This window comes from Rousettus aegyptiacus, unplaced genomic scaffold (genome assembly GCF_014176215.1).
Source record: "Rousettus aegyptiacus isolate mRouAeg1 unplaced genomic scaffold, mRouAeg1.p scaffold_m13_p_8, whole genome shotgun sequence".
NCBI classification, from domain to species: domain Eukaryota; kingdom Metazoa; phylum Chordata; class Mammalia; order Chiroptera; family Pteropodidae; genus Rousettus; species Rousettus aegyptiacus.
In genome coordinates this window covers 2,125,492-2,150,468 of record NW_023416311.1, presented here as the reverse complement: position 1 = coordinate 2,150,468, position 24,977 = coordinate 2,125,492, and the positions used below count along the sequence as shown (strand labels likewise).

Genomic DNA, 24,977 nt, shown 5'->3' with positions numbered 1-24,977 from the left:
TTCCCTGCCAAAGCAGGCTTAGAAAGATTAGGTGACCTGCCCAAGTGTCGCAAAGCTGAGATTTAAATTGTGACCTTTTGTGTTTAACTTCTGGAATAGTGGAATGGGGACGTCTCAAAATCAGCTCTTCCATAAACACGATAAGAACACTGGCAAAAATTGTCAAATCAGCTTTTTCAGAACTCTGGAAATTGAGGCTTTCAACAGTCCAAGGAGCATTAATTTAAGAAAATCACCTGAATTTTGGTAAGAACAGTAAACTCCATGGCAGTTCTAAGTTGCGCTCATCTCGTCCCCCACCCCACCCCCAGCTCCACGAGCCTCGAAACCAAAAGCCCTGCAACTGTGGCAGCCGCGCGAGAGGGCACAAGGGTCTGGGGCTCCCTAAAGCCCCGTCAGGAATTGTCATGATTTGATCTGTCTGGCAGCGCCCCGAAGATATCTTTTCAGGGCTTATCTTCCTTGGACCAGATCCAGACTTCCCTCTTCCCTGCCCCCAGGGCATTCGTTAAAACCGATCCGGCACCCCAGTGGCTTAGCATTGCGGGTACCGAAGGTGGGGGGCCCAGGTGAAGCGAACAAAACGTTGACCAGAAACATGAAGGAAAAGCTGGGGAACAGGATGTTCAGAGGAGCCTCTGAAAAGCTCCGACACATCCCGAGGAATCTAGGAGGCCACACACCTGCTTAGGGATGTCCACACGCCCAGGAAAGACCTGGGAACACCCTCCCCTCTCGCTTCCAGCTGGTCTTGAGGCTTTGTGCAGGCGGGAGGTGAGAGCTAGGGCAGAGCCGTGCATCACCTGCTGGGGCACCGGCGGCAGACACGCGGCACAGGCTGACGGGCACTGACTCGGGGCACCGAAGGAAACCCCGTTTCCGCCCTTAGCTGGCCCCGTGTCAGCGGAACAGCGACTTCACAGGCCACACGCTTCAGTGAACACAGACTCTACCGAACTGCTCCAGGAAAGTCAGTAAACAAACAGCAATACAACAAAGCCTGGGCAATGATCTCCACAGCTGTCACAATGTGTTATTTTAAAATTTCAGTTTTCAACTAGAAATTACCAGACACATAAACAGGGAAGTGTGGCCTATACACAGAAAAATAAAAGTCATTGGAAACTGTGTCTGAGGAAGTCCAGACGCCCGGCCTGCTAGACAGAGTTTAAATCAGCTGTGAAAAATATGTTCCAAAAATACAGAAACCATGTGTAAAGAATTAAAGGAACATAAGAAAACAATGTCTCACTACGCAGAGACTATCTTATAAAGAGATGGGAATTATAAAAAGAAAATAGAAATCCCGGAGTTGAAAAACACATAGCTAAAATGGAAATCGTCAGAAGAAGGAACCAGCAAGCCTGAAGACGAGTCAACCAAAATTATCTAATCTGAGAAACAGAAAAAAATGTTTTAAATGAACAGAGCACGAGAGACGCAGGAGACATCATCAAGTGTTCCCGCATACGCGTAACGGGAGTCCCAGAAGGAGAAGAGCGGGAGAAGGGGACGAGAAGAATGTTTGAACAAATCTCCAAATATGATAAGAAAAAAAAAACCTCAGTCTGCAATTTGAAAAACCTCAAATCACAGGTAGGACAGACTCAGAGTAACCTGCAGCTAGACAAATCATAGTGAAACCATCGAAAGACAGAGACAAAGAAAATCTTGAAGAAATCTTAAAGCAGCAAAAGAGTGCATCCTCGTGACCAAGGGACCCTCGGCACTCCTGACAGCTGCCGGCTCCTCGGAAACCCCGCCCCGCCGCTCCCTTACGGCCCAGGCCGCGGCAGGTGCGTGCGCCTCTGCTTCGCGCTCCGGTGCTTCAGGTCTTCTGCGACACGGCTTCTCCACGTAGCGATGACATGTGTAAGCCGCCTCGCGGTGGCAGGAGACGCGCCGAGACCGCCCGTGCTCCGGCATCTCAGCAGTGGCCGTGTGGGCGATGCGCGTCAAGCCGCTTGAGTCACGCTGCCCCACTCGACGGGGGGGACCCTCGTGACGTCGTGACATCCCTCCGTGCCTTACGCTGCACAGGTGAGGCACGGAGCGGCGTGTGGGATGCTGTAGTTCCCGGGCGGTCTCCTTTCTCCTTTTGTGTGCGAGTCTTTTGTTCAGCTGGATTGGTTACCTAGGAAACAGCTGCAGGGTAAGGATGGATTGGCAGTTTGGGGAGAAGAATTACAGGCCCTGTCAAGAAGCAAAAGACCTGTTGGGTAAAACAAAGATTAGTGAGTGGCTGGGTTGTGCCTCATCAGTGCGCTTCGGGGAGCGCAGGAGACGGCCCCGCCGCAGAGCCCGTCCACGCCGCGCGGCTTGGACCGCGGCCTTGACCTCGGCCGCGCCCACCGCCGCAGGCCACTCTGGGGGGTCCCAGTGGAGCAGAAGGTTCGTTTTCCGTTTGAGGTAAAAGAAGCTAATTTAAACCCGAGTACACGGCCGTGTGGTGCAGGCCGAGCGTGCTCAGAGAATCTGACCGATGAAAAAGGTCTCGACTGCTCTGTGCGAGAGGCGGATTTGCACCCACAGGCAGGAGGTGACTCTTCGGGGTGACGGAGGATCGAGGGCCGGGGGGAGCGGGGTTCGACGGTGCTGGCAGTGGGAGGCGTCGCAGCCGCCGCAGCGTCACCTCTGCGGATCCCTTTACCCAGACAGCTCGTGGCACCCGCGTGCCGGACGCGAGTCACAGTCCCCCGGAGTCTGTCTCAAGGTGGCGAATTTTGGAGCAGCCCTGGCCGACCGCGGTCCGCACTGGCCCCCGAGAGCTGTGTCTGAGGGAGGCCTGTTTCCGCCGATGGCGTGGCTGGAGCCCTAGCTCTGGAGCGTGTGACCGCTGTGGCCGTGCCAGGCGCGCGAAAACACTCGGGGAGACCTCTGTGAGCTGATTCCCGGAGATGCAGCGGCCTCCTGGCCGTCTGCCAGCGTTAGCTCTCTGGACTTGTGGCAGGACTCTCGTCACCGCGGGTGCGTAGCATCTGCCAGGCTATCCGTTTCTGCTGGCTCGGGGAGGGTGTCCCTCTGAGTCTCCTTTTCTGACAGTGGCGTCGGAGCGCACCTGGTGCGGTGTGCCAGGCCGGGCGGGGCGGAGCAGGGGTCCCACTCGGTGAGTCGCAGCAGGTGACAGTCCGCCCCAGAGCCCTGATGCTCCCCGCCAGGGCCGGGGACAGAAAGCAGGGGAGGTGTCAGAGGGGCCCCAGGTGTTTTGAAGGAGAGATGCTTTACTTAGGATTTACTGAACCTGCAGGTTTAAATATTTGCCAGCAAAAGAAAGTTCTAGAATGTAAGTTGAAGCCCCACTATCTGTAGTAACCAGCGAAACTGTGTATTTTGAGTTGTGAGCGGAGTTGCAGCTGTCATCAGAATCCACACCGTTGCGTTTTGTCTGATTCTCCCAGCAAGGGGGACGGTGGCTTCAGAGGGCGACCCGTCAGGTCTGCGCCGAGCGAGCAGGACTGTCCTGTTCGGCGGCCGTGCGCACTGCTGTGAACGCCGTCTTCATTTCTAAAACCACAGTAAAATGCTTTATCGTAATGAGACACCCCCTCGCCCCAAGTTTTCTTTCCAAGAAAAGTTTTCCGTGTGTCAGTTTATGAACGACTTCCCCGCCCCTGTCCCCGCCCCGTTCCCGGTGTCCGGCGATCCCAGATACTTTTAAGGTTAGCAGTGGGACTATGACGTCACTCAGCCCCAGCGGCAGCTGGAAGGAGGGGCAGTGGGGGGCGTTAATGTGGAGGTCAGCTCGCTTTCTGTTCCCATCTCACCCCCCATCTGCCCCCGTCCTGCCAGAGAGAACCCCAGAATTCTGCTGTTGCCCCTATGAGGACATCGTCCTGGGCCCGATGATGAGATAATTCGAGAGGAAAAGGTGCAGCTTGTCACCGTGAGCTGTCGCCTTCCCTCTGCCGAAGGACGTACAGGCAGCGTCGTTCGTTAGAGGCAGACGATGACTGCTGCTCGGTTTGGGGGGAACAACTGATGTTCCACGCTGTTTTCTTTGAGCACAGTGCTTTTTTGCTAAAAACGCATCAGTGGTCAAACACAGGCCACAGGAGAGCCCCTCCCCCCCGCACCCCCACCCCACGACAGCTCCCCGTCCTCGAGAAGGGCACTCGGTCCCAGCAGATGCAGAGATCTGTTATGTCTTCAATGGCTCCAGAAATTTCTAATTGTTCTTAGTGGGAAAGTAGATAAAATAATTACTTTTCGCCTTCTTTATCTAAGTTTCTACATATTAGTTCCCTCCAAATTTGGTAGAGGGCTTCCTTTAACATGATAGTGTGTTTATATAAAAATAGCACTTGAATTTTTACAAAAAACGCTTTTCTGTTATTTAAATGAACAAGGAGAAGGGGCACTTTAAAAATTACCACTAATGCGTTTGCGCGTTTCTGCCGAATGCCAGTAACGGTTTGGCAATCGTGAAGACTTGTAAGTTGTACAAAAGTCGTTAAACTTACCAGATGGAGAAATTCACTGATTCACTAGTTTTCTCAACAGTTTCTTGAATGTAATGGAAAGTACTTATATTCATAGACCTTTTAACTTTAATAAAACATATCGATATTTAATCCATTAACATCACTTGTGTATCATGCGTAGACATATTTCAGGTTTGCGTTCAATTTCCAGAAAAGTGTTTTTCTCCTCAGCCAAAATTAAACAGCATACAGTGAGTCTTGGATCTGGAAATAGACAAGTTCCAGTTCTTTCCGCTAGTATGCGAGCTCATCCAGAGCAGGAAACACGTCTGTCACGTTCACTGTCATTTTCCTGGAGCCCAGAACCAGGCCTGACACACACAGGTGCTCAGACAGTTGTTCGTTTAATGCACAAGTAAATGAACTGCCTCTTAATGGCTTTTGTGAGGTTTTTTTTTCAGTTCACCTCGTATGTTAAGCCAAGTATGAGTGCGTTACAAGTACAGCAGAGTGCGCACAGCGGGGCTCGGGGGAGTTAAGAGCTGGGATGACCCGTGTACAGAGAAATCCGATTTAAGGGCCAGGCGGGACTGCCCCCCTGCGTGCCAAACCCGCTAAAATATCCCCGCCTTTGCATCTCCCCCAGGAGCGCTCACCGTGGGCCTGGTGCGACAGTGTCAGACCATCCACGGCCGAGACCGCACGTGCATCCCGCCCCGGCTGCCCCCGGAGTGGGTCACCACGCTGTTTTTTATCATCATGGGAATCATTTCATTGACTGTCACGTGCGGTTTGCTGGTGGCTTCCCACTGGCGAAGAGAAGCCACAAAGTACGCCCGATGGATAGCGTTCACTGGAAGTAAGTAGCCCGTGCTCACTGGGTTTGTCCAGAAGGCGCGCGCGCCTGGGGTTCTCGTGAAGAGCGGCAGGAGTCAGTGATGGCGACCTTGACCGTCACCTGAGCCGCGTCGGTTCTCAGCGGTGTCGCCACGGGACCGGACGTCCAGAACCTTAGCCGCTCTGTGCGAAATGCGATCTCGACGCGCTTTACTTTTGCCACGCTGTGACGTGGGCGTTTCGGGTCCGCGGCCCAGAGCTGCCACGAGCCCGAGTCTTCCCCTCTCCTTGACGGTCTTGCTGTCCTCTGTGAAATAAAGAGAAATCTAGATGAGAATAGAACAAATACAAGTTAGACGAAGGTGCCGATGTGCCTTTTAGCATCGCTGGTTTTTAGTTTTGACTGTGAGTTGTGTGTCACCGTTGAAAAATCAGCACATTTTGTTATTCAATAATTGTTTCTCAACATTTCTTACTCGTTAAGCTATGCCCAAGGGTGTGATATATTCATGTATTGCGCACTCTCTTGCACTTTGCAAAATTGGTTTAATTTCAAAACACATCAGAGGCTCATCCCAAGTTAAACCAAGATGCATGAAGAAGATATTTCTGTAATTCTGCTTTCTGGCTTCTCTCTCTCTCAAGCAGTTTTGCCCCCAGGGTCCATTTATCAATGGGAACATTTTTGATTGTCACAACTGGGGGACGCTACTGACACCCAGTGAGCAGAGGCCGGGGACGCTGCCGACGCCTTAGCACAGGACAGCGCCCTGCAGCAAAGGTTCCCCTGGCGCGAATGGCAGGGGGCCCTGGCGAGACACCCTGCTCTGAAGAACAGGGTGACGATACTTTGATGCCAGGTGCTGTGCAAGTTAGCTTTCAGTTCGGCGCCTTAAAATCACCTCAGGTTCGCTTAAGGTTTTACAAACGAATCTTACAACAGCTTGCTTCCATTTGATATTTTCATTCAGAACTTGTGTGACGGGGGTGAGGCATAATCCCATGTGTCCCTGTTAATGGTAAAGCTCAGCTGTCCTTCAAGACCATGAGGTAGGGAGACCAGCTCAGGCATCTCTCTCTCTCTCTCTCTCTCTCTCTCTCTCTCTCTCTCTCTCTCTCTCTGTGAAACTCTCTTAATGTACCTGTTCCTGGTTCTGGTGTTTTCTTTTTGCCTCTCTATCTCCCTTAATTTTAAAATTTAGATGAGTTGCTTTTGACATAAAAAGTCAACTCCATCCTTGTTAAGAAATGTGAGTCCAGTTGATCTCCTGGGAGGTCGATGGCCCTCCCAGGATGGTGCCCTCCTGGGGAGCAGGGTCCGGGGGGCACGGGGGGGACTTGCCGAGTCAGAGGGTGGTGACAGGGACCTGAAGAGGCTCTTCCCTCGCGCGCAGCCACCCGCCCCGCTGGAACTCGCCCTCAGCAAAATCAGAAAAGGAGGACGTGCGTTCTGCGTTTGCTTTAAATTTAGGAATGCAGATGCTCTGCACACGAACAGTCTCAGACACGGTTCAGCAGAGTGCCGTGAGTCAAAGCACCAAGATGCTCGCCGAGCCATGGTTTCTCGTGACCCAGTAAAGAGAGCTATAATTGCCTTTGTCATCTCCCTTCCCTAGAGAACGTTTAAGTATATGTAGCTACTACCCCACAGGCAGTGTTTTCCCTTTATTTTTTGAATTACTTTTACAAATAACATGTGTGCGTGATACATAATTCCAAGGCTGTCGAAGGGTCAGCCCGTCAGAGGGAATCTACCTGCGGCCCTGTCACCCCCCTCGAGGCAAGAGCCGCCCCGTTTGCCGGCCGTCCTTCCAGCGCGCTCGCGCGGAAGCGTTCGCGCCCGAGCCCACACGCACCAGTGTGTTGTCACAACATCCGCGCCTCGCTTTTTCAGCTCAGCAGCACATCTCGGGCGCAGTGTCACCTGGCAGGCGCAGAGCTGCGCTTCTCCCAGCACCCCTCGAGCCCCTGGTTTTTGACGCCGGAACTGGCCCGCCGGGCGGCAGTCCCGCGAAGGACGGGGCTTTCGTCGCACCTGGCCACCTGCTGGTGTCCGTCACCCTGCTGTCCACACGTCGGCTCCGGCCATGGCCAGGGTGCGAGGGCGCTGCCCCCGCTGGCGTCGGCAGTGGGGAGCCCCCGCAGAGGGGAGCCCCCTCAGAGGGGCGCCGCACGTGCCCGGGGGGCGTCTGGGGCGACGAGCGTCTGCGTCTGCAGCCCCGACCCTCGCCCTTCCCTTTGCAACCCCGATTCGCGTCCTCGTCTGCCAGTGCACCTGACGCCTGACGCTCACCTCCGTGGAGCATACGAAATCGTGATTTTCTAGGCTTATTTAGGACCCAGAACTTAATCGTCAATAGTCGATATTACCAGCATTAATAATATTTTAAGATCTAAAGTAACTTCCCAGGTCTCAAAAGCTTAAAAGAAAACTCATCCGCCCACATTAAATCTCCCCTAGGAAGTATAGAGAACCTAATTTTTTGGATTAAAAACCAAAATTAGATTGAATTGCTTCCTTTAAATTTGAGTAAGCTTTTCCTAACCGTTTTGGAAAATAATTTAACTCTCGTAAAATAATAAACTATTTAAAATACAGTCATTAAACGATTACTTCATTATAATGGATTAATTTTTATTTTACAATAGAAAATAAGAAAGGATGGAATGAAGTCGGCACATCTGTTAACAGAATGAACTAATATCTGCCTGTCTCTAAAGCAGTTCTAAACTATTTGTTTCTCAAGATTAGTCATTAAGAAGCACATCGTTTTGAAAACAATAATCATATCCCATCGTTTTTATTAGATTGTGTATAGCCACATAGATTGTGGTTTCATTTTACTACCCAACCATAGTAAGGCATAAAGACCATTAGAAATTGGTGACAGATAATACTGGTGAGCGGGCATTGGCAACACTCATGAAATTACTTATTGCTGACTGTAGGGCAGAGAGGCTGGAAGGTCTGATACGTAGTTCCTGACTTTTTCATTGGTTCTAGTAGGTATCAGAATCTAAATTTGCTTATGTAACATTCTTCGGTGTGGTCGTTTACCCAAAAAGGGATAGGCTGTGTGTCTGTATAAGATAAAATAATTCACCTAAACAGTGCAGAGCAAACAAGTGTCTCTTGAGTTAGGGTTTTGCTTGAGAAAATGTTACTTTCTTTTTACTACCTTTCTGGAGCTTTTCCTTCCAGGAAAAGACTTCTTGGTTCTTGGACCCTATTAAAGTTTGTCGATTGACTAACACGAACATAATTTAGGACGAGTGTCAGCAGGACCCGGTGGTCAGTATTCCTGGGTGGGGAAGACTCCTCACTCAGGCGATGGTGGACAGTGTCCAGTCATGCACGGTGACGGTGGTCGTCTGTCCTCATGTCACGCTGAAAAAGTGTTTCTGCCTCCAGAGAAGCTAGAAGGACTAACGTGCTTTCAGAAAGCATAAACGATTTTCTTGGGAGAGCTAGCCTCTCTCAGTAATTTGCGTTTACTAAAAGCGTTTTTTGGTAGCACAGGGAGCGCACCGCTGGCCGAGACAAGGGCCTGTGGAATTACTTCCACCCAGACGCTGGGTTTCTGTTACCTTTCTAGAAACATTTTAGCAAATAATAGATTGCCCTGTGTTTGTATACAAAACTCAGAGGTTTTCCCACTGTCCTCCACTTCAACCTCTGTGTGTTCAGAAACAACGATTTTATTTTTCTGGAACTTCGTCCGTGATGAGAGAGAACCCCCCCCCGACAGTTCGCTAGTCAGGTGTCTGCGGCTCTTGTCACTGGCTGATTCTAAACCCGTAAGGCCCATGGTTCTCGCTGGGCTTCTGTCCAGCTGAGCAGAGCGGACCGGCAGCCAGGCCTGGCGACAGGCGCACGGTGTGCGCGGCGCTCGCTCTCAGCCCAGCGCTGTGCCAGGGCCCTGCCACCGGCGGGCGTCGACTTCCAGGGCTCGCCCCATCCGCAGACGGGAGCCAGGAGCCCAAGGTCGCAGCGCAGGAGCTGGCACGGGCAGAAGCGCGCCCCGGTGACCCTGGCCAGACACCTCCGCCACGGCCCCGCACGGTTGAGGACAGCCCGCGCGGGTGCTCGGTAGTTCTTAGGAGCCTCGACGCCGGTGTCCGAATCCTCTTAGGAAGCTCCCCCAGCTTTGCTGTATTTGACGGTGAGGCTTTGGGGGACGTTATGGCGTGTGCGAGTCTTTTGGCAGGTGGCTCCCGTGTAACAGGTGTGACCACGGCATCAATCCGCAGCCATTGGAAAACTCGCTCTGCACCCAGTTTTCGTTGTTTTCCTCGTCACCAAACCATGATACTAATGTTGTGTTTTGGTTTGTTTTGCAGTGATCCTTTTCTGTATGGCTGCCCTCATATTTCCAATAGGATTTTACATCAACGAAGTCGGAGGCCAACCGTATAAACTACCCAACAACACAGTAGTTGGGTCGTCATACGTACTTTTTGTCTTATCGATTTTCTTTACAATAGTAGGACTTCTCTTTGCTGGCAAAGTTTGTTTACCAGGCTGATGAATGTCTAAATTGCTTGACTCTTTTATTATTTTATATTTTATTTTATTTTTTATTTCTCGGAGGGCGTGGAGGACAAAGGCAAGGCATCTGAGCAGTCCTCACGGGAAGATGCTCAGATGCCGCCAATGTTGGAAAGAAAAAAAACGCTTTGATTTGTTCTCACTATGCACTTTGGATTTTACAAACAATGAGAGCCTTTCCCATAACCAAATACAGACAGTATTGACTTAAATCCCCGGAGCCCGTTCGGCGGGCAGGTCCACACTGCGAGAGCAGCCCAGGGACGGAGGGCACTTTACACCGAAGACGGCGTGGCCCTCGGTGACTCTGCTGTTCCGTTCTTCACGGCTCACGACCCGTTGGCGGGAGGAATGTCCTCAGCGTGACCGGGGCGGGGTGGGCCGGAGCGCGGCCTCCGCCCAGCGCCGGGGGCCGCGGGCCCAGTGCGCCTGGCGTCACTGCAGCCGGAGGCCAGCGGGCCGGAGCTCGCGCGCCAACATGTCTGTAAAAATTCCGAAACGCCCTGTTCTCCGTGTACAAAAGGAAAAATCAAACACTAAGAAACATGTGGCTGGGGGTGGGAGGGGGGGAAATGTTCCTTATATTTATATAAATATATATATAATATATATATTTTGCTGATGCAGTATACAGTGTGTATATATGTGTGTGCGTGTGCGTGTGTACATTTATACACACACACATGCAAACAGTTCCTGGAAGAGAACTCTGAATGCTTCGCTAGCGAAACACTGTGGTGTGCAAACCTAGAACTCAATAGAAAAAAAAAAGCCATTTCTCTGAAGGCTGCGTAGTGGAGAGAGTCTTCAGTTTACCTCATTCTTTGTAGCGGCCCGAATTGTAACAGGTTTTTGTAATAGGTACAAATAATCCCACATCTTTCTAGGTGCAACTTTAAGTCAAGCGAAAAGCCCTCGTAGGAGCGATTTGTTTGTACGGACAGTAGGAGCTCAGGTCGCGTCGAAGCTGGTCGTCGGGGGAGCCTGACGCTGCTCAGGCCACCGGCACCTGCCGTCGGCCGGGCACGGCTGCTCCGTGTGCCGGCGCGGCCTGCGACGTTAGCGACGCACCTCTGTCCGAGCGCACGGCGGAGCGGAGATTCGAAGCTCTCCGGTGACACCGACGTTGCGGCCCCTTACGACACTGACATCCTCCGCTGCGGACGTTGCCTCTCTGTCCTCTCCTCCCGCAAGCGCTGTCAGCACGGCTCCTTTCCCCAGAGCCTGAGCGATGCGGCGCGTCCCGCGGCCGCCCGCCCCTTCCTGCGCGGGGCGTCGCCGCCCGCCGTGGACCCGCGGCCAGGTTTGGGGGGCAGCGTCCCCCTCCCCACGCCGCCACGCCGCGCGTCCGCTCGGTGTTCGATCCCGGTGGCCGCGAGGGGCAGGGGCGTCCTTCGTGGCCCGAGTGCACGTGTCCGTAGCCGTGGGGCCGAGCTTTTCTTCTCCACGGCGACGGCAGCCCAGACGTCCCCGTCAGCAGCGTCGGAGTCCCGTGTGGTCCACGCGTGACAGCCTCGCCCACCGATGATGAGTTACAGCGCGCCGCCACGGACGTTCGCGCGGGGCGCGGAGGACCGCTGTCTCCCCCGCGGGCCGCTCCGGCGTCCGCGCTGTCCCGTGAGTTCAGCCGCGTTTGATTGTGTTGCTGCCGACTCGGGAGCGGGGTCAGCGGTGGGCGTCCCTGAGGGTCCCGGGGGACGGTCACGCTCTCCTCCCCCGGGTCAGAGGCACCTTTAGAAGGTGCCCGCGGGAGACGCTTTTCCCAAGGGTCACGATGCCCAGTCACTTCTGAGACTCCCCCTGGGCGTCTGCGGGGGACATCTGGGATTGCCGTTCCCATGGAGATCTGTCTGCTCAACCCTCTGTCACGTGGGCCACCCCGAAGGAAAGCTTTCATTGTCACCATCATGCCACTGAGACAAAGTGTTAGCAAAGTATGGTTCAGATTCACTTGCGGTATGACCAAGAGCTGTTTTCTTCCGAAAGATGGATTGTATTGTAAATAGTCCTCGAGGTATCTTTAGCTGGAGGGCGAGCATGGGGAGAGGAGGTTTCTCAGCTGCTAAGAGTCTCCCCACTGTTTCTTCCACTGGCAGTGGTGTCGCGTGTGAGACGGCGAAACCGAAGGTTTTATTTGTATCTATTACCCAGACCAGTAAATCGTCTTTAATTTCCTCATCGTCTCGGAGGCCTCGTGCCTGAGGGGCTGGTGGGGAAAACTCTCTCGCGCCCGTCAGCATCCCGACCCAGGAACAAACCGTCCTGTCACACAGTGCGTGAAGCCAGACTTCGGTCCTCTTCCAGCCAGACGTCGAGATGGACGCATTCGTGTACAGCTCTGTACATCCTGTACGTGACGAGAGGGACAGCTGGCAGCAGTTGCTTTTAAAAAGGTCACTATGAGTACTATCTAGTACAGTATTAATTTATAACAGGAAATCGTATCTCGTAAACTGTATATAAAACACTGTTTTATGGTGCAATCATTTGTCAGACTTGTCTGTTACGTTGTTTTTAGTGTGTGCATTATTCTCATACCTAAGAACATCACTGTAAAATCTGCTGAAAACTATTTATAGGTTTTATTTGCACAGGACTTAGTTTGAAAGTTTTGGAAGCTCCTATTAAACATGCCTAAACATCTGTAAACGTGGAAAATGTTCATTAAAAGCAAACATTTCAGTATGATTCTTTCCAAAGGTAATCCATGTTGTATGTTGTTAATGTGCGTATGTAATGTTCCTGACTCTTCTACTCCTTATAAACTTATTTTCTGTTCCATTCATTTTGTTTTTCGAAGGACAAATTTTTTTTTTTTCGTTTTAATGTTCTAGACGACCAAAAACACTTCATTGGTTTTTCCCTTTTGCCTCAAGCTTTGATATCCCAACTTGACATTCTGTGAATTCACCGTTTAATCCCTTCAGTAAAATAATAATTAGTCCTGGTGACATACAATCTATCGAGTTAGTGGAAAGGCCCCGAAAAAGTATTGGAAACTGACTTCGGATATACTCTTAGCCATCGTCTTGCATCGTGGGCTTCCCGGGAAGAACATGTTGCTTTTTTGTCTTTGTTAAAAGACTGCAAGCCACAGTTAATCTGATTATAGGAACTGTTTTATCAGCCCACTCCGATCTTCTTTGAAAGTTGAATTTATATTCACAACACAAAACAGTAAGTTGTCTTTCAGAGCTGGTTTTTGAAGGATAAAATGATATGAAGGAAACAACGGCCCGTGTGGCTCAGATTCCTCACGCAGGATTTTACTTGTTTCACCTCGAGAGATTTTGACGTTTGTGATCAAGGTCTGTATATTACCCCAAACTTTATTAAGAATTGTTTTCTAATTGGTTAAGACATTTTTCAATTAATAGTTTCAAAACAAATTGTTAATACAAACTGTATAAAATGAACATAATTTTCTTCACTTGTATTTTTGTTATTGAGCAAGTTTATCAAAATAAATTGTCTACTAAAGAAACTAAAAAGGCTTCTATTACTTTGAAATAAGCTTTGATTTTTAAGCTTTATTCGAAAATCGACCTCTTGCCGCGGTTTTGCGCGTTCACACAGTGACACTTCCGTGCCCCTCGGCTCGGTTTCGTTGCCAGCTGCGTGCGGGGTGAGGCCACCCCTCTGCTCCGCAGTGAGGGCAGGGGTGCCGGCGGCGTTCCGGGACGCGGGCTGGGCCGCGTTCGCCCCCCAGAGCCGCGCGGCGGTGAGAGACTACGCGCCCGTGGCGCTCCCACCGCATCGTGCTCCCTGAGACGAAGGGGGACACGCTGAGCCAGGCCCCGCAGCCGGCCGTCCTCACGCAGGGGCCCGAGCCCTGGGCTTGGCGTCCGGCTTCTGTGTGCGATTGCCGCAGGCCGAAGGACCTTCGCCTCTAAAGTTTTTACATTCGGGTCGAAGGAGAAACGTGGGGGCCCTCGGTCTCTAGACTCACCCCTGTGGGCTGTCGCAGCTTTGCTGTGGCTTTCGGGGGCGTCAGGATTAGCCCAGCCGATAACAGCGAACGATCGGGTAAAACGCTGTGCTCGCCCCTCGCTGCGGTTTCTTCTCTGCGTGGCCTCTCCAGGAGCCTCGTGGGAAGTCGGGAGATTAAGAGAAGGTAGGATTTGGTCGTTCTTGAGTTCTGGATCTTACGGGCATTGGCTTAGGGAGACCAGCCGTCCCAGTTTGCCCGAGGCTGAGGGGTTTCCTGGGCCCCGAGACTTTCAGTCTTAGTACTGAGGCAGTTCCAAACGGCGATGACTTGATCACCCCAGCTCTACACCGTCTAAGACGTCCCCAGATTTTATAACACAAGTTGGAGGTATTTGAAGAGAGGAGTTCTTTTCTATAAATGTCAAGGAATAGGTCACCTGGAAGTCATACCCGGTAGACTTATATCGAACTTCTCAGTTGGGGCGGAGGGGACACCACTTCTTTCTCTTGGGAAACACCTTATAGAAAGACAACAAACTGGCTCACAATAACGGGTTCAAAAACTCAAAAATGCCTTCTCGTGACTTAGTCTCCCATCAAGTCTGCCCTAGACATTGCATGAGGAGGTCATAGAAAAGGCGTGAGAGCTCGAGGACCGTGGGTTCCTTTCATGCCAAGTCAACTCTTCCGGGTCACGGTTACCAAGCAACAAAATACAAGTCGTTTTTTCATAAATGGGATTAAAGATAGAAAGCATAATGCCGTATTCATTTTTCAGAATTTTGGTCCTTTTCCCAGCAGAAGGAAACATCAAGATGTTTTCAAGCACATTCAAGGCTTCTGCGAATCAGCCCCATTTCCCCAAACTACAGACCACCCAGGATTAAATTTCAAAGAGAAATTTTTCGTGAGACTCAGAAAATTTCAGAGCCGATGAAATCTGAGAGCACGTTGGACGCTTCCATTTTCCAGACGAAGGACTCAAGGACGCAGAAAGGCTTGTTGGCCTCCCGGGTCCCACGACTCGCTGCGTGGAGGGACGTCTCTGCCAGACGGCCTTCGACAGTGTTGGCCTGGGACAGGGCCTCAGCCGTTTGAACCAGTCTCCTCAGCTCCTCTCTGCCAGTCCGCCCGGGTCGTTGCCGCCAAAATAATCTTGACGCGTGAAAGCGCGACATTTCCCGACTGGCGTTGCTGACCTTCCCGCCGTCGACAGGACGAAGCCCGCGCTGGCCGAGCAGAGCCCTGGAGCCCTTCGCGGTGATGGGGCCTCGGCCGCTGGTCAGCCTCATGCCCTCTGCTCCCCCTCCTCACGGACAGACCTCCCCCCAATCCCTCCCGTATTCGGATTGCGTTTTAACTGGTGTTTCTCTTTCACTTATACCTCTGTAGCAGAACTTTCTAGAGGGGAGTCGACCGCCTGGATTCAGATCTCGGTTCCACAGCCCTGGCTGGGACCCTAATCAACCGCGTGGCCTCTGTGACCCTTGGTCCTCTCACCTGTAGCATGGGGCTGGTAGCACCTACGTCACGGGGTTCGTGTTGGCTTACATGCCTGCGACGTAGCAAGCTTTCAGTTGCTAAATATTTCCCCATAGCCAGGTTCTAAAGTCTTAAATGCAAGGAACGTGGCTTCCTCATGCTCCCTAGAGACCTGGCACAAGGCTTTGCTCACGAATTGAATCATCATGACCAAATCCGGGGCCGGGTGATACAGGAAAATGATGAAACCACTTCCTGGAGGTCCGAGCGACCCCGCACCTCTCTGCCAGGCCTGTTTCCGTGAACTTCGGGGAAGCAGAGGCTCGCCTGCGTGGGCACGCGTGGTCTGTTTACTGGTAAGTAGTGGACCGTGTAACACGCCAGTTTTATTGACTTCCTCAGGACTTCTCCGTGGACTCGACCTCTCACCGCTGAACTCAGCATTCCACACTTGGTGCTTGCGCAGAGGCCCGGGGTGCCGTGAGGGCCCCGTTGGCGCTGAGAGAACCCGGGGCCCCTCCAAGCCCGTGGGTCTCCGTTGTCTTGAAGGCGGCTGTGCACTCGGGGTGCTTCGTAAACACCCAGCCTGCCCGGGTGGTCTTCGTTATTTCTGTTAAAACAAACGGACTCAGGATGCAGTTTCATTTCAGATGCCGTTAGCCTCAACTGGCCATTTTATGGCGCTGCAGGAGATGTTGCCAACGCATCTGGTGACTTCGGTCAATCCCCATTTACTCTTGTCAGGAAAAAGTCAGTAACATTAATCCTGTGTCCTGACCCTGGCACAACTCTTATGTTGTCTAAATGTCTAATTTACTTGTCTAAGCCAATTCAAGTCTCTTCCTAAATTAAACAGTAAAAACGCGTTCTTTTACATTGCTTTGTTCTCCGTGGCGAAATGCAAATGCAGTTGAAGAGCCAATCGAAGAACATCCTTTCCATTATCCATAAGAAATTGCTGGGGGGCGGGGGAATCCAGGTAGCTAAGAAAACGCTTGACTGCCTCTGCTTCTAGGCTCTTCCCTGCACGGGTGGTGGGCAGCGACCCTTCCCTGCGCGGGCGGTGGGCAGCCGGGCGGACCCTTCCCTGCGCGGGCGGTGGGCAGCCGGGCGGACCCCTCCCCGCGCGGGCGGTGGGCAGCGAGGGGACCCCACTGCCTCCCCGCCCCGCTCACGCACCGCCCCGGTGCCCACCGCAGCCTGCTGTCGGCCATCAGCACCTCCTAGTCCTGATGCTGCTGTGGAGGAGGAAGTCGCCATGACCCTGGACTGGGACAGAGGACGTCTTTACAGTAGCACGTGTGTAGTTTTTTTTAACAAATATAGGAAATTAAGAGTTTCTTCTCCCACAATCTACCTTCCAGAGATCACTACCGTTAACAGTTATTAGGTATTTTTCCAGACGTCTTGCTATTTATGTATATAACATATATACACACACGTGCGCGCACACACATGCACACACACAGACCGTTTAGTTGTTTTCACAAAAGCAAGATCACATTACACATACCTGCCGCTACTCGGTTTTTAAACTTTATGATGAGTAGCTTTCTGTGTCAGTAAATATAGATCTTCCTTTTAAATGGCTGTGGAGTATATATATAATTACTCCTCTTGATGTATATTTGGGTTGTTTCCAAGTTTTCGCTATTACAAATAACGCTGCTGTGGGCTTAGACTTGAGAACAGAAACTTCCCAAACATACTACTAACCCGACATTCTTTAATTAAAGCATATGGGGTATGCTCTAAGGGGATTCATATTTTTAAAAGCTCTGTGGTTATTAGTGGCATTCAGTTAGAGATGAATTAGAGAAGGAAATTAACATTAAATTCATTACGTGCCTCTCCATACGTCCTCTTCATCATCTGTCTGCGAGGTCGGAGGTCGTATTTTATAGACTGGATCATTAAGGATCAGGAGAATGAACAATCTGCCCGAAGTTCTCTTACTCATAACCGGCGAACGGGGCTGCAAACCCAGGTCCCCCGACTTCAAACCTGGGACTCACGCTGTCTCGCGCGGCCAGCGCGGCCGGTCTCGGGGAGGCAGCTCGTCCCCAGTCCGTGACTCCCCGGCTCAGGCGCGAGCAGCTCAGTCTGCAGTTCGCTGCTTCTGGACGTGCGAGGCAATCGGCCAGAAAAGGTAGGCCCTACTTGGAAACGGTCCGTGGAGGTTCTGTATTGTGGGGCGGGGAGGAAAGTCGTTAGTTATTACCGAGCGGTGCTTAATCTTCCACTACTCCCCCCTCACCGTCGAGCTGTCTCTCTGCAGTTTTCTCTAAGGGGCGTTTTGTTGTCCTGATGCCCTTGGCTGCTGATGTAGATGATGTCTGCCACCCGTTGATTCTACTGGGCTCCTTTTCAGGAGTTGGGCACCCAGGGAAATTTTCCCAAACGGGCTGTCCTCTCTGAGTCACTTAGAAAAACCGCCTGGATCCCCTCTTCCTTGCTGATGGTGGATCCGCTCTTCCTTGCTGCCGGGAGACCCGCCGGTGGTTGGGCCACCTGCCCTGGGGCCGTGCCGAGGGCCTCTCCCCTGGCTTGCCATCTGTCTGCACGTACCGTAACCGCCCCGGGCCGGAAGTGGCCGTCACTGTGCGCCCCTTCCACACGTGTCGCCTGGCAAACTTTGGCGAGCTGGGGACCCCTGTTACTGTGGGCTGTCTCCCTGGGGACCCTGGGGACCCACTACCTCGTAGGTGTTGACATGACGCCCAAGTTGCTCCCCGACACTGAGCAGGTCCCTGCTCCCCTCCAGTTCCTTACCCTCGGGACTGTCCTCTCCCGCTGTGGCCCCCCGCAGAGGGAGGTTTGGAAAACTGTCCCTTTCGTACCCGGAGACCATGCAGTTCCTCTGGCTCCAGGGCTGGACCCCGAAGCCCGGCCAGGCCAAGCCCTCGTGCTGGGTGCAGGAGTGCGCATGTCATGTGACCAAGGCGTGCCGGGGGCCCAGGAGAGAGTCTTCCTTTAGGGCCACTAAGGGGCGGGTGGGGAGGCTTAGTGCTGCCCGTGTCCAAGCCGGCCGGCCGCCCCCGCGGAGCCCCCTGACAGGCCACCAGAGGAGAGAGGAAGCCGCAAGATGGGGACGTTTCCACTAACGTCGCTTCGGCCTTCGGAAGCCAGAACTAGCCCTGGATGTTTCGGTTATTTAAGTGAATTCCCCTTTTCCCTTGAGCCGGTTTGAGCTGGGTTTCTGTCTCTCTTAACTGAAAGGGTATCGAAATACTCCCACTTTCCTCTCGACATGAAACAGCCCTGGCTTTCCGTGCGTCAGCCTGTCACGTTAACGGTTCAGCTCCCCCATTGGGCTTTTGGAAAAGACAGGAAAAAAAACCATCGACGTCAGGCTCCTCCACCTCAACCCAACAAAAAGCACCTGCTCCTGGCTTGAAATGGAGGTAAGAGAAAAAGCAAACTAGAATTGAAAAAACATGTCACACAATGAATAGCATTGTCTTAGTCTGTTCAGGCCGCTACAACAAAATACCACGGAATAGATCGAGGCTTATAAAAAACAAACTTAACTAGATGTTAGCGAGACTTATTGTGGTGGTCACTTTGTAACACGTGCAGACTTCGAATCATGTTATACACCTGAAACTGCTATAACGTTACATGTCAATTACATCTCAATTTTTAAGAAATGAAAAGAGGACTTTGGATCCTGAAAACAGGCATCGAAGTCGCTAGCATCTGCTCATTCTAGCACAGAAGGATTATGGGGGCTAAATACGGCACATAGTACTGGTATTTGTCAAAAAGTTAAACACTTTAGAATTTTTTTCAGATTAAAAAATCAGTGAGACGCTCATACCATATACTGCATAACATCCTGTGAGAGACTGAGGTGGCATTTCATAATCATAAAGCGTCTGAATAGTCACGTTAGAAAGAATAAACCAAGTCAGGTTTTGCCACCAAGTGAGCCTGCCGTGCACGTAAGAAAAAAACTTAAGTGTCTAGAGGCTTTTGCTTTTAAAACAAAGCCCCTGGGTCCATGCGTTTTACTTTTGCGTCTTTATCTTACAGACGTAAAAATCTCAGTGCACAAAGCTGTAAAACCCTGGTCTCTGCACCATCACTTTTAAACGGTTTATTTCTCACAGTTCCGGGAGCCGCATGGCCAAGGTCACGGTCAGGTAAGGGGGCCCTTCCAGATTGCAGACTTCTGTACCCTCACCTGGCCCGGCTAAGGGGTGAGGGAGGAGCTGTCAGCCCTCCTCATGAAGCCCCACCCTCAATGCCACTCCCTCGGGGGTTAGTGGTTTCCAACGTGTGGATTTTGGTGGGACAGACATTCAGACCATAGCAAATATGTTTTGGGTAATGAAGCCAGGTCTGAGCCCCTAAATAATGACTAGGATGAGTTGGCCCTGATCAGGTCCCAAGCACCTGAGGCAGGAGGAGGAGGAGGAACCCCACGGCGGGGCTGCCACGGGCCGCGCAGGCTCTGCGGGGGGCTGAGCAGGACCCCACTGTGCAGAGCCCTCCTGCTGGCTGCCCCCACGGCCCGACCACGTCTCCGCTTTACCCGCCGGGCACGAAGCCGGCCGGGGCGTCTGGGCCCCGTGAGCTGGGCCAGAACTCAGCAACAGTGACCTGCGGCGGGGACAGAGGGAGTCATGCCGGTGGTCAGCTCTGGCTCGGGTCCCCGCGTCTCCAGGAAAGGCCTCAGAGCTAGCCGGCCCCTGCCACCCAGCACGTCCAGCACGGTGGGCGTGAGGACGGGCGATCGTGGGGTGGGTGACTCACCGCCGCCGACCTCCTCGCTCCCCATCTCCCTCCGCACCTGTCCGGTCGTGGGCTTGACCCGGCGCCTGACTCCTGACTCGCCCCCCGGGGCCATTGTGCCCGAGCTCCAGGCGGTGGGGAAAACAGTTTCCCTTTGGGGCAGTTCCGTGGTGTCTGACTCCACAGCGACCTCCCCGGCGGCCTGAGTTCTCAACTATCAAATGAAAGCTTCACGAAGTGTAGGTGGCAATTTGAGAGACGCTGGCCAAGATCGCCGAGCCCCCCGCCAGGCGCGCGCCCCCCTGCACCCCCAGACCGGCCCACCTGCTGCGCCCCGCCCCCCTCGGCGTCCACAAACGAAGGCGGCATTGCACAGGTCCCCACGGTGGGCCGGGGCCGGTTACATCACAATCGCCTGGAGCCATTGTTACAGATCCCGTCCCCGGGGTCTCCACGGTTCTGGCACGCTCCGGGTGGCGATGTGTGTCCGCCTTCTTCGCGAGGCGCCCAGGTGACTGCGGGGCTGGGAACGGCTCCAGCTGCCACCCCGCCCCATGCGCAGAGGTCGCGGAGGCGGCTGGCGTGGCAGCCGGGTCTGGGGGCGCCGGGGGACGAGGGGACGGCCAGACCTCGCCCGGGTGAGGGGCGCCAGGCAGTCTGAGGGGGAGAAGGTCGACCCTGCGGCAGGTGCCCTGGCCCCTTTCCTCCCTGCCCGCCAGGAGGCGGGAGGGAGCTGGCTCCGGGCTCTGCCGGGCTGCACCACAGCCCTCTGCGGGCCCGGAGGCTCCAAACATACAAAAAGAGGGCCGTCCGGCCTGCAGGCTTCCCCGGCCGGCTGGAGGGAGCAGGCGGCCGGGGGGGGGGGGGGGGGGGGGGCGGGTCGCAGCCGCGTGAGTGGCGCTCTCCCCGCGGTGAGGACGCCTGTCCCCTGCCCCTCCCTGCCCCAGGCTGCGGTGGTGCGGTCGGTTACCTTGGAGACCAGCTAACACTTCCTGGCGGGACGCGGGTCACTGTTGAGAAGGAGCCAGGAAAGGAAGGGGCTCGCGATGACCAGGGGCCCTTCGTCCAGAAACGGAGACGTGAATGAAGATCGCAGGTGAGGGTGAGTGTAGCGGGGTGCCGGCTGTGGGGGGAGAGGGCGGCAGGGGGCTCGGCTCTGGGGGCTCTGGGCCGGGTGAGGCAGGTTCAGGGGGCCTGGCGTCTCGAGCATCCGCGCTCCGCGTGCCGGCGTGGGCCCCGCGGCAGACAGGCGGGCCGTGGGAGGGGGGCCGCGGCTCGGGGGCGGGGGGCAGCAAGGGGGTTTAAGGAAGGACTTCCTGAGTCTTGTCAAACTAAAAGGGTTTGAAGGATATTTCTAGAAGGACATCTAAGTGGAGGGGAATAAAAAGGGTGAACCGGCCAGGTAAGTGTGTGTCCAGGGCTGGCGGGAGGGGGACCGATGAGGGGGAGAGGAGCCAGGGACCTCCCGAAGGAAGGAACGAGGGGCCTTGCAGAGAGCGAGAGGAGGGAGGGAGGGGAGGAGCAGGCTGGGCTCTCCACGGGCAGCGAGATGAACGACTCTGACCACTCTGACTTTGGAAAAACCACCTGGCAGCGGGACGTAGAGCGGGTTGGACACACACGCCTGGGGGACCCTGGATCCAGCCGTCAGCCAGCAGTGGGCGAGGCGGAGATGTTCCCTGCCCTGCTCAGGGCCGCGCCTGCCCCTCGGGCCCAGGGCCGGTCTGTGGGTCCGCTCTGCTCCGGCGCCCACTCTCCAGGGTGACGCAGACCCCTTCGGCTAAGCGCGACCTCCCCCGAGTGTGTCTGTTCAAATGGTTCTCGAGGAGCTACCTCGTTCTGGGTGACATCTGATGCCAAGAGGATCCCAGCGGTGAAGCTCACTGTCTCCTGCCCTCGTGGGTCTTGCCTCTAGGGGGTTTGTGGGGGGCCGGAGGGGGGCAGACGGCAGATCAGTAAACGTATGTCACGTGACGACCGGTGTTAGGGAGAGAGCAGGGGGGCGGGGTGGGCGGGCCGCCCTGGAGGCGGGTCCTCAGCGAGGGCCCCTCCAATACGGTGTCGTCTGAGCAAAGGCCTGAGGGCCCGGGCAGGGTCCTGCTCGTCCCTGCCCCGCCAAGGCCAGCCGTCCCCGGCGCCCAGCAGGCACCCTGTGGGCGCCGACGGAGCGAGGCGCTGCTCGGGCGCCACCCGCGGGCGCCTCGTCACACCCTCAGCCGCAGCGGATCCTCGGTGGATCCTCGTCAGGACGCGGCGGAGTCGGCAGTGCAGGGCGGCCGCCCCGTGCCCTCCCGCAGGCAGACGAGGAGGCGAAGCCAGGGCCCGGGTCTCGGGCGCGGCACACCTCGTGCGTCTGCTGCGGCCCAAACCCTCCCCGGGGGCCCTGCCGAGCACCCCGGACCCCAGAGTCCAGCCCCGCCGGCCCCCGCTGCTCCGCGTGCTGCTCCCCACGCACCGGGGAGCAAGGCGTGCGGGGTGCTCCGCGCTCACGGGGCCTTCGCCCCCGGCCTCCCAGCCAGGCGCACGGAGGGACGTGAGGCCGGCTGTTTCTAAAGTCACGGCCACGTGTGGCGCCGAAGCATCCCCTGAATCGGACTAAAGACCCAGAAGAGAAAAGTTGCCAGACCGTCGTTGTCGTTGGGCTGTTTGATTTCGTGGTTCCGCGAGAAGGCACCATCTCGTGTGCGAGCTGCGTTTTGAGTTTGTTGCTTGCGGTGTCTTAGCCGGTGCGTGTGCGTGTGTGTGTGTGCGTGTGTGTGCGCGCGTGCGTGTGCGTGTGTGTATTTGGTTGCAAATAACAGAAGCCCGAACGAGCTGGCTCGAGCAGAAAGGTAGGGACTCGTGAAGAACCGGATACTTCGCGAAACCTCGGAGCAGAAGACGGGCCGTCCGCGCAGGTGCCCGGGGCCAGCAGGTAGAAATCCAAGAACCAAGGCAGTTCCTCGGCCGTCACCTCCCACCTCCGCGTACTGACCGCCCGCCTGCCGCCGCTCCCTCATCGGTGACGGTCTCAGGGGGGAGACGCTCGTTTCTGAAAGTCCCGCCGACGGGTATCCCGAAGACGAGGGCTCAGTTCATAGGACAGAAGAGCCTGAAATGAACGGGATGCTCGGAAGGGACGTTTCGGGGGGTGACGTCACCGACGGGAGGAAGGACGGGGCGTGAAAAGGCCCTGCGGTCGAAGGCCCCGGGCGGGGCGGGGGGGCTGCGGGGGGGGGGGGGGCGGGCGGCAGCCAGACCGTGCGCGGTGGCGGTGAATGCTGGCCTAAGGGTCGTGGCCTCCGTCCCGGAAACGAAGGGACGCCTTCGAGCAGGAGGGACGACCAGAGGCGTGGCCCTGGGTTTCTGCCTTCGAAAGATCCCCCTGACTCAGCGAGGGGAACAGGCTGGATGAGAGGACTGGGGGGGCGGGGGGGCCACCTAGACTCCGGTGCGTTCGTCTCTGGCAGTGGCGACGGTGGCCCGGACAGCAGAGAAAGATCAGGGCGAGAATCGGGAGGTGGCGTGAACACGCTTGGGCGATGGGCTGGACGCGGGACGGAAACGGGGCGTCGAGAGCAGTCCTGGGGTCTAAGTCCTGCAGGTGCGCGGCGGCGACTCCGCTCGAAGCCGGAGAAGCCGGGCGGGGTGGGCGTGCAGGGGGCGTGAGCTCCGCCTGCCCGGAGGTGCCGAGCAGGTGCTCCGACGGGGGCGTCCAGCGCGGGCGAGCGCGAGGCCCGGCCGGGCCGTGCAGCTGGGAGCAGGTGGTTTGGGCGGCCGCGGAAGGAAGCCGTGGGCAAGGACCAGGCGCCCAGGAAAAGGGGCCACAGCGGGAGGGACACAGGCCATTCGGCCTCGAGGAACCGACTTAAACAAACGCTCCGCGTGGCGGGAGCCGGCAGAGCGGGGAGGAAGCCGGGGCCGGGGGGCCGCGGGGACCACGCGGGGAGGGCCGCACGCGCCCCTCTCCTCCCAGAACAGTCTCCTGCGGCCCGAGTCCCCCGGACCCCGCGTCGCCCGCCCGTCCTGGACGCTCGCCCACCGCGCCCTCAGCAAGCCCTGCGCCTGGGAGCCGGGCTCGGCCCTTTGAGCGCGGCGCCGTTCTGGGGGGAGGGGGGCTCTCAGCACACCTCCTCCCTCCCGCCGCGGCCTCCTCTCGAAACTGCCTCACTTGCTGCCCTCTCTGCCTCATGCGACCCCCACGCGGCCACCTCCTCCGCATCCCTCAAGACGGTGGAGGCGCACGAGGCGCCTTCGCCGACCACCTCGCCCACCCGCAGGCCACGCCTCTCCCGGGTTCTCTCCGCTCGTCATCCCTGCGAATTATTTCGTAGCGCTTTCCACGATCCGTCATGACTACACCGAATGTTCAAACATCCGTCCCCCCTCCGGAATGTAAGCTCTGCAGAGGACAAGGACGGTGTCCAGCCTAGTGGCTCTCAGCGGGGGTCTCAGCCAGGTCCCCAACCGGACTGTGCTCCGGGGAGACATGGGGCCACGTCGAGAAACCTTCCTGGTTGTCACACCTTGGGTGGGGGCGGCGGCGGGCAGGATGCCACTGGCACCCGAGAGGCAGAGGTCACGGACGCCCCAAGCCTCGCGACAGCCTCGCGACCAAGAGCCCTCCTGGCCCCACATCACCTGCGCCAGGTGGAGAACCCCTCGTGGTCCTGTTCACCCTGCGCCTGCCCGCAGCACGTAGCCCCAGGCCTGACGCTCCCGTGGCGTTTGGTGGGGACGGACCCGGCGCATTAATTAACGGGGGTCTAGCTGAGTGCGGCCGCCCCCTCCACCAAGGCTGTCGCCTTTATCCCGCACTCATCCCCCTCTTTTCGGGGTTCTCGTCCTCCCCAGGAAAACAAGCGTGCGGCGTTTCGATCATGGCTACGCAAACCAGCCGCGTCTTCCACGGCCGAGATGACCAGTCTCAGGAAAATCCCCGGTAAGCGTCCTCTCCGATTCGCCGAATGAAAACGGCAGCAGCAGGTTGCTCCCGGCAGTCGAGGGGGGCACCTGCCTCGGGGCGACACGGCGTCCCAGGT

The 24,977-nt window shown here is 55.5% G+C and overlaps 2 protein-coding genes across 5 annotated transcripts in view; both read left to right on the top strand.

The window, feature by feature from the left end:
* MOSMO (modulator of smoothened) overlaps positions 1-10,356 on the top strand; it is a 44,010-nt gene extending 33,654 nt beyond the window's left edge. Inside the window, exons 2-4 of one of the 2 annotated variants that reach the window (XR_004952513.1) lie at positions 5,068-5,280; positions 6,230-6,308; positions 9,600-9,698. Coding sequence is in view for 1 of the 2 variants with exons in the window: in XM_016155493.2 (XP_016010979.1) it covers positions 5,068-5,280; positions 9,600-9,784 (398 nt within the window). In the remaining variant the exon portion in view is untranslated. Of the gene's footprint in view, positions 1-5,067; positions 5,281-6,229; positions 6,309-9,599 lie in introns of both variants that reach the window. The other variant, XM_016155493.2, reaches the window with a different exon arrangement.
* A 9,930-nt stretch (positions 10,357-20,286) lies between these two features.
* The window catches only part of VWA3A (von Willebrand factor A domain containing 3A), a 39,653-nt gene continuing 34,962 nt past the window's right edge, over positions 20,287-24,977 (top strand). For 2 of the 3 annotated variants that reach the window (XM_036225954.1, XM_036225956.1), the window contains exons 1-3: positions 20,287-20,467; positions 20,904-21,058; positions 24,790-24,877. In XM_036225954.1, coding sequence (XP_036081847.1) covers positions 21,040-21,058; positions 24,790-24,877 — 107 coding nt within the window. In that variant the 5' untranslated portion in view covers positions 20,287-20,467; positions 20,904-21,039. The remainder of the gene's footprint in view (positions 20,468-20,903; positions 21,059-24,789; positions 24,878-24,977) is intronic. The other variant, XM_036225955.1, reaches the window with a different exon arrangement.